Source organism: Anas platyrhynchos, chromosome 10 (assembly GCF_047663525.1).
Source record: "Anas platyrhynchos isolate ZD024472 breed Pekin duck chromosome 10, IASCAAS_PekinDuck_T2T, whole genome shotgun sequence".
NCBI classification, from domain to species: domain Eukaryota; kingdom Metazoa; phylum Chordata; class Aves; order Anseriformes; family Anatidae; genus Anas; species Anas platyrhynchos.
The window spans coordinates 10,156,282-10,171,425 of record NC_092596.1 but is presented as its reverse complement, the minus strand read 5'-3'; the positions used below and the strand labels follow the sequence as shown (position 1 = coordinate 10,171,425).

Here is a 15,144-nt window from a genome sequence, read left to right as displayed (position 1 = left end):
CATTAAATAAGTACTCACTGGGTGCAAAATACAAGTCAATTTAATATTAATGAGCAAATAAGTGTAAGAAGAATGCTGAATTAGACACCATGTGTCATTTTTTATTTTTCTACATTGAACCGTCATTGCCATAATTGATTCATGTTGATTTTAGACTGTTACAGTCATCACCACTGAGTAAACTAGCCTATTGTATTGTAGTTTAAGTTGTTCCCATGCATAATTCTTTTCTTTTTCCTTCCGTCTGCCTTTTGTCACTAGGCATTAGATGGCTTTCTCATCGCTCTTACCACTGATGGGATTATTATTTATGTATCCGACAGCGTCTCCTCTCTGCTCGGACACTTACCGGTAAGTTCTGACACCACAATGCCTTGCAGAATCGCTCCCCTGCCTTAGCACAGCCCCAGCACTGCAGAGACAGGGCTTGGGTTTGTCCAGCCAAATGTTTATGAAACCTGTATATGTTGAAGCTCTTCCCAGAAGATTTAAAGGTGATTTCAGGACTAAATATATGCTCTTCTAATGACATCGGGTTTTTCTACTTTGAGCCCATGGTCTTTAGTAGCAAAAATGTTAGTTTTCCATGAGAATTTCTAGACATCAGTTAATTTTTAGTATAAAAGCTTCTGCTGGTCCCTCAAAACCAATTTTATCTGGTGCAAAGTGAGAGCTATGCTATGTGAGGGCAAATTGGATCCTGAATGTCCTAACCTGGCTGAATGGCCCAGTGTGCAAAGAAAAAAAGCTCCACCTGCAGATCAACTCAGCTTCCTTGTGTTAAGAGGCTGTGCTAGCCTGGCAGCATCTGTGCTCCACTGTAGGATGAAAACGCGTGTGGTTGTGTCAGGCTGTGCTGTGGAACATGACAAAGCATTCTTTTGCATCAGTCAGATTTGGTGGACCAAAATATATTAAACTTTCTGCCTGAGCGGGAACAGAGCGAGGTCTACAAGCTCCTTTCTCCACACGTGCTCATGACAGATCCTGTTGCAGCTGATTTTCTCAATGGTAAGCTCTTTGCTTGTCTGTTGATCAAGGAAATTTGCCAAAGGCAAACAGCTCCCAGGGGCAGCCTGCACTGGGCCCTCCAGCTATTTAATTCTCCTGCCTGCTGCTGCTTTTGGCCTCTGTTCATATTTCTGGGTTTGGATGCAGCCCATCCAATGTTCCTACTTGCTCCCAGTACTTGATTTGGACAGTCTGTATTTTACTGTTTGCTTTGGGTCACAGGACAGGGTGGAGTCACCCTCCTTAGGTACTTTTCTCAGGGTGGGACTGAGCCTGTGAAAGGAGTGAGGGGCTTAGGGGATGAGCTTGGGTAGGAGAAATCCCAAAGGGCTTTGGGAAATCCCAAAATGTTCCTTCCTCTGCTGTTCTCCCCAGACTGTGTGCCCACACCGGAACTGGTGGTCGTGTCTTCCTTACATCCACGTGCTGGGACCCCCTTCTCCTAGCAGCCCCCCGGTTCCTTGGTGGGTTCACCATGGCCACCAGAGCTCATCTCCCTCCTTGCGGCCCCATAAGCATGCACAGGAGCTGAGCACCCCTTGTGCTGGTTTCCGTGAAGCCAAAGAGCCCGTGGTCTGACCCATGGAGTTCAGACCTTGGGGCAGAAAGCCGAGCAAGAGCTTGGCATGGTGCCTTCCACAGCTAGCAGGAAGACTTAGGGTGACTCCAGCGCCCTTTGCTCTGCGTCCTGCAGAGCAGTGCCAGGGCAGCGTGTTTCACGTGAAATCCTGCACGCGATGAAGGCAGGGGCAAACACCACCGACTTTGAGCTCGCCAGTGTAACAGGGCAACTATAAAGCCGTGGGAGAAGGGGTGATCACAGACATCCTAAAGCAAAACTAGCTGATCATTGCTCCTGCTAGTTATAGGTTTATTTATGGGGATCGGGAGAAGAGGGTGCTGAGATGCCACAGCAGCAGGGTGCGTAGAAAACCTGGACAGATTGAATATATTGAATCTATGTGCTACCGTGCAGGCTGCCAATAACGTGTGTGTCTCCCTCTCTTTTTCTCTTTTCAGTGGAAAAGCAAATAGAGTTTTGCTGCCATTTAGCAAGAGGCAGCTTAGATCCAAATGAACCCCTGACGTATGAATATGTGAAATTTGTAGTGGATTTTAAATATTTTACTCATGGTGAGTTACCTCTACAGCCTGCCGTTACCTCTCAGCCTCTCTCCTTTAAAGCGTCTGTTTTTCTGTAGCCTTGTTTCAGCTGAAAATGCTGTAATCAGCAGGGGTGGAGTGTGCTGCGGATATGTTAGCAAGATTTTTTTTCACATAAAAGCTTTGGGGAGTCTGTTGGTCAGAGGAGTGACACCAGACTGATCGTCCCTCCATTTGACTGCCTCCATGACTCGATTGTGAAGCAGCCTACATACTCAATTAACCAACAAAATATGCTATTCTGTTTCACTTGTGGCAATTGAGTGACACTTTCTAAAGATGAAATGATTTGAGAAACTTGTAAAATCCTGGATCTTGCAAGTGTTGGGCTGCAGAAAGGTGCTGTTTCCTGGAAATAACATAAAAAGGGAGAAACTTCTGGATTTGATGTGAACAATTTCCTTGGGAAAATACTCCAGCCTTTTGTTCACCACATCTTCTGACATCCAGTTGTGACTTCCTTTGTGTTGAGAAAAAAGATTCAGGGCAGAATAATGGTACCAAGAGTTCTTTCTGTAATCTTCTTGATCTTCGATTTGTGATTTTAAAGGGATGCTTGTAAAACATACATTTGGAAAAAAAAAAATAGCGCAAATCCCTCTACCTCTCAAAGTCAGCTGAAGTTCAGTGACTTTGCATCAGTTTTCCATCCTCCCTAAGGACATGCTAGCAAGGAGGCTGTAGCTGCGTGCTGGGAGCGATCAGAGCTGTCTTATGAGGCTTCCCTGCAAGCCAGGGGTGGGTGGCTGCAGCTCTGTAACTCAGAGCCTAAAGGATCGTGCTTTAAATAACATCAGTGTCTATCAGTGTGGCATCACGGTGTGGGTCAGAGGAATTTGTTGCTGGGGTTTCATCAGTCGTCCTGCCTGTCCTAACATGAAAAGAAAGGTCTCCTTCCTCTTCATCTTAAATAAATTGTCTGGTTGTGTCTAGTGCCTACACCCTCCTGTAATGGCTTTGAGTCAGCTATTGCACGAGCTTTCAGGTCAGCCACAGAGGAGCAGATTTGCCTCGTAGCGACTGTTCGTCTCGTCACACCGCAGTTCTTAAAGGTGAGAGCTCTCCCACTGCCTTTTCCCTTTTGTACCAGAGCCAGCCCATGCTCAGCTGGAGCTGCTGCTGTACCACGAGTTGTGCTTGGTGCCCTTGCACGAGCAGCCATGCTGCAGCAGCCTCTCACAGGACATGCAGCAGTGCAAACTGCCTTGTGCTGAGGATTTGTAAGTGAGGGAGGGCACTGCTGTGCTTGGGAGGGGGAGATGATGCTTATTTTCGAAGGAGAAAATGAAAAATGGGAGTTGTGCTTGAGAAGAGGGGGTTGTGTGATGGGATGTTTCAGAGCGGTGAGCTCAGGGGGTGCCAATAAAAGGTGCCCAGCTAACTGCTTGGAAAGTTGGAGGCACTGAAGAGCTACACCCCACTGCTCCTTGGTGTAGGAAGGCCAGCCACACTTGGAGACCCCGAGCACCGCAGTTCATGGACTCTTTCTCCCAGTCTTTAAGTGTGGCACGGTGCCGCGATGGCAGGGATAAGGGCAGCGGGTGCTTCTTGCTGGAGAGCAGCAGCCAGCCCAGCTTGAGGCTGGAACCTGCTCTGTCATCCATCTTCGGTTAGCAGTATTTACAGAAAGTTGGGGAATGTTGCCTGCAGACTGCAAGATGAGGCCCTTGGACTATTTATCCTAGCTCTGAAACTCAGCCCAGGGTAAATTATTCAGCCACTTTTCATCAGTTTATGCATCTATAAAACAAGGTTTATGCATTCCTTAGAGGAAAAAAAAAAGTCGAGTGCTTTAAAAGCTCTGTGTTTTGCTAGGGTTTATTATACCAAGATGATGCATTCTTAGTCTTGAGGGAGAGCTCCTTTTGTTATTTCGCAGAATTAGATGTCTGAATGTGCCAACTGTTTTGCAGGAGCTTTGCAATGTTGAAGAGCCATGCGAAGAATTTACATCAAGGCATAGCTTGGAATGGAAGTTTTTGTTCTTGGACCACAGGTAAGAGATTTGGGCACTGAAGTATAAACAATTTGTAGTTTAAAAATAGAAATGTTTATGTTGCTATTGCCTGACATCCCAAGCAAAATAGCTCTAATTAAGTTAAACGACACCAATGATAATATTCTGAACTTACTTATCAGGCCTCCTTAAAAGCTTTGCCCTCTTTCTTACTTAAGGCAGGTAAGAAGCCGTATAAAGTGAAGGTTAAATGTCTACAAAAATGTCAAATTTCACCAAGACATTAAGTCACTGAAGCTGAGCACTGTGGGTCCTGTTACCTGTATTGATTTAGCTTCTCTATTCACCATCTACAGCTTCCAGGAACCCAAAAATATTTTGCTGTATTGATCAAATTTTGATTTTCACCTTGATAAATGAAGGAATTTATAAAACTAAAAGAAAACGCAATGCATTGGATGGTTTAATTGCAGATTTGTTTTTGACTGAGTGCAGCATGGAGAGCTTGGGGAATGAAAAAGGAATCACTTTATTAAGCTGATTAACAGAGGATTCATTTTCTTCAGAAGAAGCTGGAGGGTTTTGTTCTCTCTTTTGCTTCTCTGCATTCGGCATGTATACATAAACACATTGTGAAATCCAGCTCTTCCCATTATCCCTTCCAAGTTCTGCAAAGGCAGAAATACACCACTAGTGAGAAAGGCTGTAGGAAATAAGTTTTTTTTTTTGCAGGGGGGCTAAACGTCTTCTGCACATTTAAATCAAGGAGGGGAGAGAGAGAATGTAACTGATGAATAATTTGCATTTCTGTAGTAAGGAAGATGCTCCGTGCGTCATACCTTGAAGCACGGGGGAACTGGCCACGCGGCAGCCCTATGGTTAAAAGGCTGTGTGGTTTGGGATGGTGGGCTTGTTATTATTCCTATCGTTGAGATCTTGCTGCAGTGACTTCATTAGACTTTAATTGGCCTGCCCAATGAGGCACGTCTTCAGAATCAGGTGATTTAACGAGGATTCCTAAAAGAGCCCTAGGCCCCTTATGTCACCGTCTGCAGCAGTGAGCTGGCTTTCCAAAGGGCTGCGTCCAAGCAGCTGCTGCGAATAAGGCACGCAGGAGCTCCTTTAAAGCAAATCAAAGAGTCTTTTGATGAATCTGGGTTATGACTCAGAGAGGAAGCTCTGTGCCGGGCGCTCGCAGCCACTCCAGCCCCACTGATATCCCCAGTGAGGAAGCCATTGTTACCGGGAGTGGATTAAGCTAATGCAGATGCTGAGACAGTTCGTGGCAGCACAAACTAAGCGGTGAGCACAGACCCAACAGCCAGAGGGGAATCATGTGGGTTGTCTCATCTAATCACTGGTTCAAACCTATCTCCAGTGCATTCCCCAGGATCTCCAGGACACTGTGAAATGTTTTGGGATATTTTCTTGTTTCTTGCTTGGTTACTCCAGCTCGCACAGCTTGACGCTGAGAGCTGCGCCATCAGTGGGGGCAGCAGGTACCCACCATTGCTTGGAACCTGTCATATCATAGCAATGGTATGTATGGAGTTGTGATAAATAGCACAACAAACACTCCACAGACCTGGATAAACCTTAAAAAAATAAAGAAAATCTGTATTCTTGGTCTACATATACATATGTGTAGAGGAAGAAATCCTGTGAACTTTGATAACAATCCATGTCTGTTCTGCGTTCTCCTTATTTTCCCTTCTTTTATTAGAAGACTGGAGGGTCTAGTCTAACTTGTGTTATACCTGAAAGCCCACCACCTGTCAGGCTTTTTGCCCACTTACCAATCCTGTACTCAAAGGCTCTCTGAAGATGTTGCATTTCCATTTGAAGAGCCAGCTGCAGGCCTCAAGGCTGGAAGTTAGGCTAACAAAACACTTCTAAATTGCGCCACAAGCAAGCCAGCTCCTTGTCAAATGACAGATTAGGAGCATTTTGTTGTTACTTTCTCATTTAAGGAAATCTGGCGAAAGTCATGGAAGCATAATACTTTCCTGATCAGCTTAAAAGTTTATCTGATGTGCATCTGAAAGACATCATTGTCTTGAAGATAAGCATGTCATTAAAGAGCCAAGAGACACTGGCCAAGCTGCCAAAGAGATGGTGAGGAAGGACACTTTAATAAATACACGTATTATCATCATTAACAGAAATCTGTGTCACATGGGGAAAGGGAACACAGTGCTCTCTGAGGAGTCATTTGGATAAATAGGGCTGCATTGTGGCAGAGACCACAGTGTGCTAAGTGGGCTCTGTTTCCAGAGATTTGCCCTCAGAGAGTGGAGGCCTGGTTCCTCCCTTGTGCTGGGCAAGGTCTAACAGATTGCTCAGACTCAGGAGCTCCTGCTGAGCCCTCGGGGGGCACAGGCAGGACTTACAGCCTCCCTGCACAGTGAGAAAAGAACAAAGCTGATAAAGGAGAGGTTACAGACCTCTTCTGGCCCTCCATAGTTGAATGATCTGTGCCCACAGCATCTCTCCGGGGTACAAAGGTGGAACTGGGTCATTCAGCCAAAACAGGAGACCTTCCCATGTTAATATCCAGAAGACTGAAGATCCCTGTCCAAACCAAAATGTACTTACACTTAAATACATTTTTGCTCACCTTCTTGGCCACTTTGTGGCATTCACCTTCCTGCTCAGCGGGCAGCGCCACCTCCGACCGCCCCAGGCTTGAAGCATTCCCTGCCCTGCTGCCATTTCCCGAGGAAGTGCTGAACTTGCCAGGCGAGCCTCCTGCTGTCAGCACATCCAGCAGCCAAAACAGGTGGAGCAAAAAGACAAATGAGCTCAGCGTGGTCAAATCCTGCCTCGCCAAGTACCTGTTGTGCTTGAGGCTGTGCAAGGGGGAGTGTACCTGTGCCTCAGAATGCTGCTATAGGGACGAGAGGTAAAAACAGTGTTTTTCACCTCGCAGTTTAGTGCTGTTCCATACTCATAAGCTAGCAGGTTCCAGTGGAGGCTGTGTACAAGCTCAGACTTGTTAGGACACCTGCTTAAAAAAAAATAAATAAAAATAAAAAAATACCAGGTTTTGCCTAGAAAAATGAAACATCTAGAATTGACAGCAGAATAGTCTGGTGTCTATTCAGTGTGCCAGTCTAAATACTTCCTCGATTTCTGCTCTACCTGCCATTGAAATAACAGTCCTTAGGATCAGCCCCATACCTATTCTTGTTACTGCCCACATAGAAGCATTTTTTTTTGCAGGTTGCAATTCCCCAAGCTTTTCCAGGAGAACAATTACTTTCTCTTTTCCTCAAGCTGGCCCTGACACACATTGCAGCTTCCCACTTACTTTTCCCTCTACGTTCACTACCCAGATGACATAGCCAACCTACTGGGTAATTTTACTCAAGCTCCGAGTTATTATGCACATGAACACCCGTAGCGTATCTCAAGCCATGTCTCACAGGCGTGCTTAATGAATTGAGTCACTTGCGTACGCACATGCCTTCTCTACACCCACATAATGAATAGGCTGTGAACCAGTAAACACACACCTTTTCATTTTCTCAGTTTTTGCCTCTCCCTCTCTCTGTTTTTCTTTTTTTTTTTTTTTTTTTTTTTTCTCTTGTATCTGGCAATGCATCACAGTGAAAATCCACTCCCGAAAGGATGTATGAGGTGGTTTTGCTTGCTGGCATCCATCACAGCATGGTGTCACGGTGTCAGGTGTGCTTACCTCCTGCCCTCTGCTTCCCTCCTAGGGCTCCACCCATCATAGGATACTTACCCTTTGAGGTTCTGGGAACGTCAGGGTACGACTACTACCATGCAGATGACCTGGAGCTTCTCGCTAGGTGCCATGAACACTGTAAGTTCCTCTCCCCCCGCCGTGTGCCTGTCTGTGATCTCTTGTGTCACCCGTGCAGCCTGCCACTGGCATTGCAAAAGGCATCTCTGTCTGGGAGGGAGGGGGATGCCCTCTTCCCACAAAAGAAAAATGGCCTTAGCTGTGCCTGGCTGGGAGGCTCTGTCCCTGCAGAATTCAGTCAGATCAGCGACTATTTCTGCAGCTTTCCCAAACTGGCAGATACACGGATTGAGCTCATGTTGTGTGAGTGAAATTAGATTGATAGATGGGAATCCAGATCTCCCTACCCTCTGTTCCCCATTTATAAGGGCAGCCCTGACCCCTGGGATGTTGCTGATTGTCACCGTTCCTGGGGACTTTCTGTAGGCCAACGGGACCTGAGCATGTCACTGCGCGGGGCCACAGAGCCTCACTGCCCCTCTGTGGCTGCAGGGCCATGCTGGGTTGGTAGCAGGGCAAGGAGCCTTGTCCTTGCACCAGAACATCTGCTGGCACAGTCTGAGGGCTTCCAGCCCAGATTTTTCTCAGCGTTTCATTGTTTTGAAGATTCTTCCAGCTCTGGCTGCTGTGTGAACACAGAGAAGTGACCTGCGGGAGCCCACGAGGAGCCAGGTCCTGTGGAGGTGCTTTTTCCCAAAGACTATTTTTTCTATTTTTTTACATGCACTTCAGACTAAGATACTGAACCGGAATAAAGTCTGTCTCCTAGCTGGTTTGCAATGCCCAGAAATAAAATCTAACTACACACTCCGTAAAATGCATCTTGGTTATCAGATATTTTTCCAGAAAATACCACTTAGAGATTTTCTGTTGGGCAAAGGTGCTCTGTTTGTCAGTCTGCCATCTCTGGAAGGAGAGTTTTTTGCCACAAAGAAATGAATCTTTTTGCCCGAGAAAGTGGGGAAGGGAAAGTGCTGAAACTGCTCTGCAGTGCTGGCAGCACGATGCTGGGACACAAAGGAGCTCCGTGACCGCCAGCACTGCTCCAACACTGAGTTGTAAACCCCCATCACTGCCCTTCTACCACTGCCCCTCTACTGTACACACACGTGAGATGCTAAAAGAGAACTGAGAAAATGAGTCTTTCTCCAAATACCAAATTTCCCCACTCTGCCTCCTGCTGGCTTCCCGGCACGGTCGAGGTGAAGCGCGGTGACCCAGCGGGCAGCAGGGCCACAGGCTGCCTGGCTGGCACGGCTTGGGTCAGGTGCAGCAAACGCATAGATGGGAATACTAAATAAATACTTTATTTGCTTATAACAATGGCACTTTTTAGTGTGTTTAAAGGGCCATTCAGACAGAAGTGAGCTACTTAACCAGCTGATGTCTTTTGGTAATACACGCTTGCAGTTTGACATAGATGCTAACTATATTGAATCTATTTAGTGGCTTTCATCTCTCACCACTGATCCCCTCTTACATTATAAAAGCATAGCTGCCTAGCACACCCACAGGCAAGGATCTTTTCATCTTTCTGTGCAGATAGGCGAGGTAAGGTGCTGGTGAAATGACTTCCAGAAGTTGCATCAGGACATTTGTGACAGGACCAGGCGCTGAACAATCCCCAGCACAGCCTGCTAGCCAGAAGACCCCCAAGTGCTTCTTCTGAAGCTCATCCCTACTAATGGGATCACTAAAGAAAGCAGCCCTAACAGTTAAAAAAAAGTAGAGATGTGCAGCTCTGTAGAAGTGCCTGGGTTCCTGTGGCTGGACATGCTCCCATCAGTCAGGCTGGCCTCTGTGGGCAGGCATCCTGCCCGCTCTGAAGTGAAATGGGTTTGCTTAAAGCACGCTTGTATTTCACTTTGCATTAATTACGGGTAGTTTAGATGAGCATGTTTCATTTTGTACTGACAGCAGTCTGGGAGCAATTAATGCGGTTATTTAATGTAGTTCCCCTCATTATGTTCCCGTTTTATTACAGCATCTGTGATTTTTCTGAACATATCCTGATGATGTGTACTAGGTCTATTGTACTTAGGCCAGCTCTTTAGAAGCAAACTCTCAGTTTAACTGCTAAACTCCACTATCTTATTGTTTTGTGCCATTATTAGGATCCTGACTTCAGGCCCACTGTCTCTGAAATGCATTTTCATGTGCTTCTGAAAGGCCAGTGCCTTGCTTACATGATGTTATCTGTGCTTATTACTTTCAGAGAAGCCCACTAATTAGTTCTAGGAATAAAACCAGTTAGATAGTTATGCCAATTACTAGTTATAAGAACAATCTTAGAATAGTAAAGTGCACTCTTGTGAAAATAAGTAGCAGGAAAGAACCCAAATCAAAGTTCAGCACAATGTTTTTTGCCCATCATGCTTGTAAAGCCACAAGAGCCTTCTTAGTGGGGTAGCAAACTGCAAGGGAGAATGGGACCAAGTGTTTTTTTTTCTGATCTCCTTTATACCATGAACTTTCTGTAGTTCGTTTGCCATAAAGTGCTTTCTTTTTGTTTACCAGTGATGCAGTTTGGAAAAGGCAAGTCGTGTTACTACAGGTTCCTGACCAAAGGCCAGCAGTGGATCTGGCTGCAGACACACTACTACATCACCTACCACCAGTGGAATTCCAAGCCCGAGTTCATCGTTTGCACTCACCTGGTAGTTAGGTAGGAGCAAGCACCAAGCACTTCACACTACCTGTCCCGTGTACACATCCATCGTGTTTCCTGGCCCTGTTTTGTGTTAGCCAAATATTTGCTGTGCGCCTTAACACACTAAGATGGTATGCAATTGTACACAGTACGGCAGGAAATATGGGGAAAAGCATAATGTGTTCTCACCACTCTTTGGCAGCTGGTCTGGAAGCCACCACTGGCCACATATATCAGTGTTGTCTTCCTCTTCTGTCCCCAGCAATGACATGGCATCACAAGGAACTGAAGCTCACAAAGCATCACAAGGAATCAGACAGCTTTATGGGCTACAAAACCCTTTGCTCAGAGTTTTAAATATTTGTGACCTAGCTACGACCTACCATGGTAGCTGCTGTCCTGCTGGCCGTGTTCCTTGCCTGCAGCGTGGCCCAGGATGCCCTCCAGTGGGATGCTGCTCTGGGCTCGGCTGTGGAAGCACTGGAGCTGCTGTGTTACCACCACTGCAAAAACAGTCATTGTATGGGGATATATCTAGTGGAGGGCTTGAAAAAAATAGCGACATGCTGGTTTGATCTATTAACTTGGTTAAACATATGGCTCCACGCATCTTTCTTTACTTCCAGGAATCAATTTGCAATTTTTTTTGTGCTCCTGTCAAACATCTCAAAGAAAAAGCACAAGTAAACTGGGAATCTTTCATGTGTTCAGAAACAGACTGAGGACACCTCAATAAACAGGTGTCAGTGGTTAGAGTGCTGATACAAACTATGTGTCAAGAGCTATTTTAAGCAAATGTTAGATGGAGAGATTGCTTCTGAGTTGTCTTGCTTCTGCCATCCTTCAGGCAATTGGGCTGCACTTCAAGCTCTGAATTTATTGAGCGTGGACTTGTTTCTTCTTCTGCTCTCAGTGCCTCTTAAGCCTAGTGATAATCCCAAATAGATTTTGAAATACAGTTCTGTCTTGTACAGTTAAGGCTTAGAATGCATCACTGAAACACACACATTAAATGAACCTTAGGTTTAAAGCATGATTTGAGGAAAATTTAGTGCTTACACTGGTGTAATTAAGTTCTTCTCAGCATCTTCTCTTGCCCCCACAAAGGTTGTATCTGTTTGTATTTCAGCAGCCTTAGTTCTGACACCTTTCAGCGCCCACAGCACACAGCCGCTCAGAGTCTTTAGAACATCCTCTGCAATTTATCCCAGTGGTGAATCATGTGGCATTGTTTACTGTAAATATTTTATTATTTAAGAGAAAAAAAATAGTAAGGAAAACAAATACAGACTTCTAGAGGCACATTTATGGGGATTCTGGCATCCACCTCACATTGCAGCTGGGCAGCTGGCATCTTGTGTGCAGAGCTCCCATCAGGGTAAGGGATTTTAACCCTGATGTGGCAGGCGTGGTGCTGTGTACACCCCCAGAGCTTCGCTTTTAGACAAATGTTGCCTGAAGGCACCCAGGGCCAAAATTTTCAAAGGGGAGTCTACATCTGTGCTTGGAAGGATGAGATCAGTTAATCCCGCAGTCCTGCTTGGGTGGAGTGGGACGTGACACTGCCCTGTTGTTTCTGAGCTCTGGACCTTCAGTGCACGTGGTTATTCATAGATTGCAAGGCTTTACCCTGATGAGTATATGAGTGTGAGCTGTGCACAGCTTCTGACTCTATGGGAAAGGTCTATCGTGACCCGTGTGGCAGGTACACTGCAGTACATAACACCCAGTGCATCTGTTTTCATGGACAGCTGAGGCCTGACACTGAAAAACTTTGAATTTTTCATTGTTTTTGGTAGTTATGCGGAAGTTCGAGCTGAAAGGAGGCGAGATCTTGGCCTTGAAGAGTCATCAATTGAACTGGCATCCTCTTCTGTAAAGGTACCATGTCTCTTCACGTTTGAATGAACAGGCTTTTAAACTACACAGTTGTCACTTCCTGATCTTAGGAAAACACCTCTTCTTCCTTTTCCTTTCCTCTCCTCTCCTTCCAAGCCTTCAGCTGGGTCATGGCTCAAGCAGATACACAGAAGTTCTGCACTATGTGGCTCTGAGCTGTCCCATCTTGGCGTAGGCGTAAAATGGCAAATTCAGCAGTTGCCTTGCGTGCACCTCTTTTGTTAATGCCAGCTTGTCATTAATACTCAGACAAAGATTGGAATGAAGGGAAAACAACACAACTGGTTCTTATTCCAGATTTCTGCTCTGTTTGCACCGTTGGGCAGGGTGGCATCAAGGGTAGGATTTTGACCAGAGCTGTAATTTCCATGGCTTGATTCAGCCTGGCATCCCAACACGCCTGGCCAATTAACAAGGTCATTTCAATTCATTTTTAAGTTCTTCCTCTCAATAGTTTACAAGACCAATAATCAAAGCAGCTCCAAGTACAATTATCGTTCCATTATTTTATAGAAAATCATGCCATTATTTTAGAGTAATCATTTATGGGATGCGTAGTGAAAGCTGTCCCAGGACCTTTCGCACTGGAGCAGGGGCCACCTTGCCAGCGACTGCTCTCTCCCCACAGCATGTTTGTGTGTCCGTCTCCTTCACACAATGACTGAGATATTTTTCTGCAAACGTTAAGCTTCGTCTGCTGGTGCAAGGCAGCAAGAGGGGAGGCAGAGCGACTGCTCCCATTCCTTGCTCTTCTGGAGGGGAGCTCCCAGGGAGGCGTGGGGAGGTGACACGGTCTCCCACAGCCTGCAGGTGAAACAGCCCCATTATATAAACCATCTGCCAATATCTGTCCTAGTGGTGTGATGCCTCCAATGGTGCTCATATTCACTGGGTTAGGCTGTTTCCCTCTGGGCAGGGAGGGTGAAGGCCTGTGGGCAGCCTGGCCGCCTCCCCGGGGTGGATGCGTGCGGCCCTGCTGGCCCTCCAGCACCAGGCCCGTTATTTTCCCTCTGACGACCCATGCTTGGCTCCCCACAGAGCCACAGCAGCTACCTGGACGTGGGGCAGTGCGGCAGCAGCCAGGAGGCCAGCCGGGAAGGAGTGTCACTGTCATCCCACAGCTCCCGCCGCTCCTCGCACACCGCGCTCTCCGACTCCGCCTGTAGGTGCCTGGCGCGATATGGGGGGGTGAGGGGCAGAGCAGCCCCCAAAATCTGTGGATTGGGTGGGAAACATCCACTAGCAGGGACCGAGTTGGTTTGGGGGGTGCTCAGCATCAGGGACTGAGGCGTTGCGGTGCCACACGCCGTGTCCTCTGTCACCCACATGAGACCAGGGGTGGGCGGTTTGGGGACGCAGCCCCACAGCTGCTGGTCCATACAGGGAGCTCAGGCTCAGCGGGGACAGCACGGGTCCGCCACCCCACCACCGTGTCACAACGAAATGTCTCTTTTCCAGCCACCTCGTCCATGCGGCACACCGACACCAGCACTCCCACCCGGACGGCGGTCCCAGAGAAGGCAGCCCTGCGGCTGGCGTTGGCTGGAGGTGCCCAGGTCAGTGCTGCTAAAGAAAAGAGCTGGCAGACCTTGGCCTCGCCCTCAGAGGGGTCTGATCGCCACCTCTGAATGTGTGGGGCCAGGGCTGGAGTGTCCTGGGGCCCAGCAGAGCTGCTGGAGGCAACACGGCCACCTCCTGTCTTGGGGTTCATTGCTCCTCGATGCCAAACACCTCCCTGCACAAACCCACTTCTCTTGGGGTTTGTACACGTGAAATGGCTTTTGTCCAAACACTGAGGGTTTGCACTTTGCAGGGGGCATGCAGGAGCTCACATCCTCACATCCTCACATTCTCAGCCATCCGTGTGAAGCTTCCTGGCTTTCAAACTTCTTGCGCTTGTTCCTCAGCAGAGTTGGGTGGCCAGCATGAGGCGCTGCCACGCCAGCTCTGCGCTAGAGGTGCTGTGGGCCTGCAATAAGGCTGAGTTTTCATTTCTAGGCCATCGTAACTCCTCCAGCCCCCGGCGAACACCTCCCTCAGCATCCCGTGGCTCAGCCGGCAGTCCCCTCTCAGCACGCCGTGATGGTAAGTGTTTGCTTCTGCTGGGTATGCTCTGGTGTCCTGCCCCCGTGCTGGGTGGGGGGCGAAGGGTTTGTGCTGGGGCTTGTCGGGCTGGGTCCCTGCTCCCAGCACGAGCTAGGACACCACTAGTCAGTTATTTTAGTGATCTGCCCACCTTATACCAATAAATTTGCGTTTCTGGAACCAGCATCATTATGAGTGTTCATAGCAGGACCGGGCCTCCCTGTGACTTGTTCTCCACTCCCCACAGCCAGTGTACCACTTCCCGGCCCAGCTGGGGATGATGCACCAGCTGAAAGAGCAGCTGGAGGAGAGGACTCGCATACTGCAGGCAGACATCAAGACACAGCAAGAGGAGCTCCACGTCATCAAGGAGCAGCTCCAGCTGGTGCAGGACTCCAACCTGCAGGTACCTGCTGCTGCTGCCCGCGCCGTTCCCAGCCCACAAACAGGGTGCTGTGCTGTGCAGATCAGTGACAACGTTGGCTATGGCAAAAGCACTTAGAAATGAGCTCTGGATAAATTGGTCGTGTACTCTCAGAGGGCTGGAGAGGTGTCTCCTGAGAGGTAGCTGGCATCACTGTTTGCTTAAGTATTTGCATGGTTTAGAAA

At 47.6% G+C, this 15,144-nt stretch overlaps 1 protein-coding gene across 4 annotated transcripts in view; it reads left to right on the top strand.

Annotated features, from left to right (window-relative positions):
* Window positions 1–15,144, top strand: part of PASD1 (PAS domain containing repressor 1) — an 88,979-nt gene that overhangs the window by 67,221 nt on the left and 6,614 nt on the right. For 3 of the 4 annotated variants that reach the window (XM_013100489.5, XM_027465338.3, XM_038184500.2), the window contains exons 6-17: window positions 262–351; window positions 891–1,011; window positions 2,032–2,145; window positions 3,109–3,227; window positions 4,089–4,171; window positions 7,855–7,961; window positions 10,419–10,566; window positions 12,351–12,432; window positions 13,489–13,612; window positions 13,909–14,006; window positions 14,449–14,535; window positions 14,783–14,941. In XM_013100489.5, coding sequence (XP_012955943.4) covers window positions 262–351; window positions 891–1,011; window positions 2,032–2,145; window positions 3,109–3,227; window positions 4,089–4,171; window positions 7,855–7,961; window positions 10,419–10,566; window positions 12,351–12,432; window positions 13,489–13,612; window positions 13,909–14,006; window positions 14,449–14,535; window positions 14,783–14,941 — 1,332 coding nt within the window. The remainder of the gene's footprint in view (window positions 1–261; window positions 352–890; window positions 1,012–2,031; window positions 2,146–3,108; window positions 3,228–4,088; window positions 4,172–7,854; window positions 7,962–10,418; window positions 10,567–12,350; window positions 12,433–13,488; window positions 13,613–13,908; window positions 14,007–14,448; window positions 14,536–14,782; window positions 14,942–15,144) is intronic. The other variant, XM_013100492.5, reaches the window with a different exon arrangement.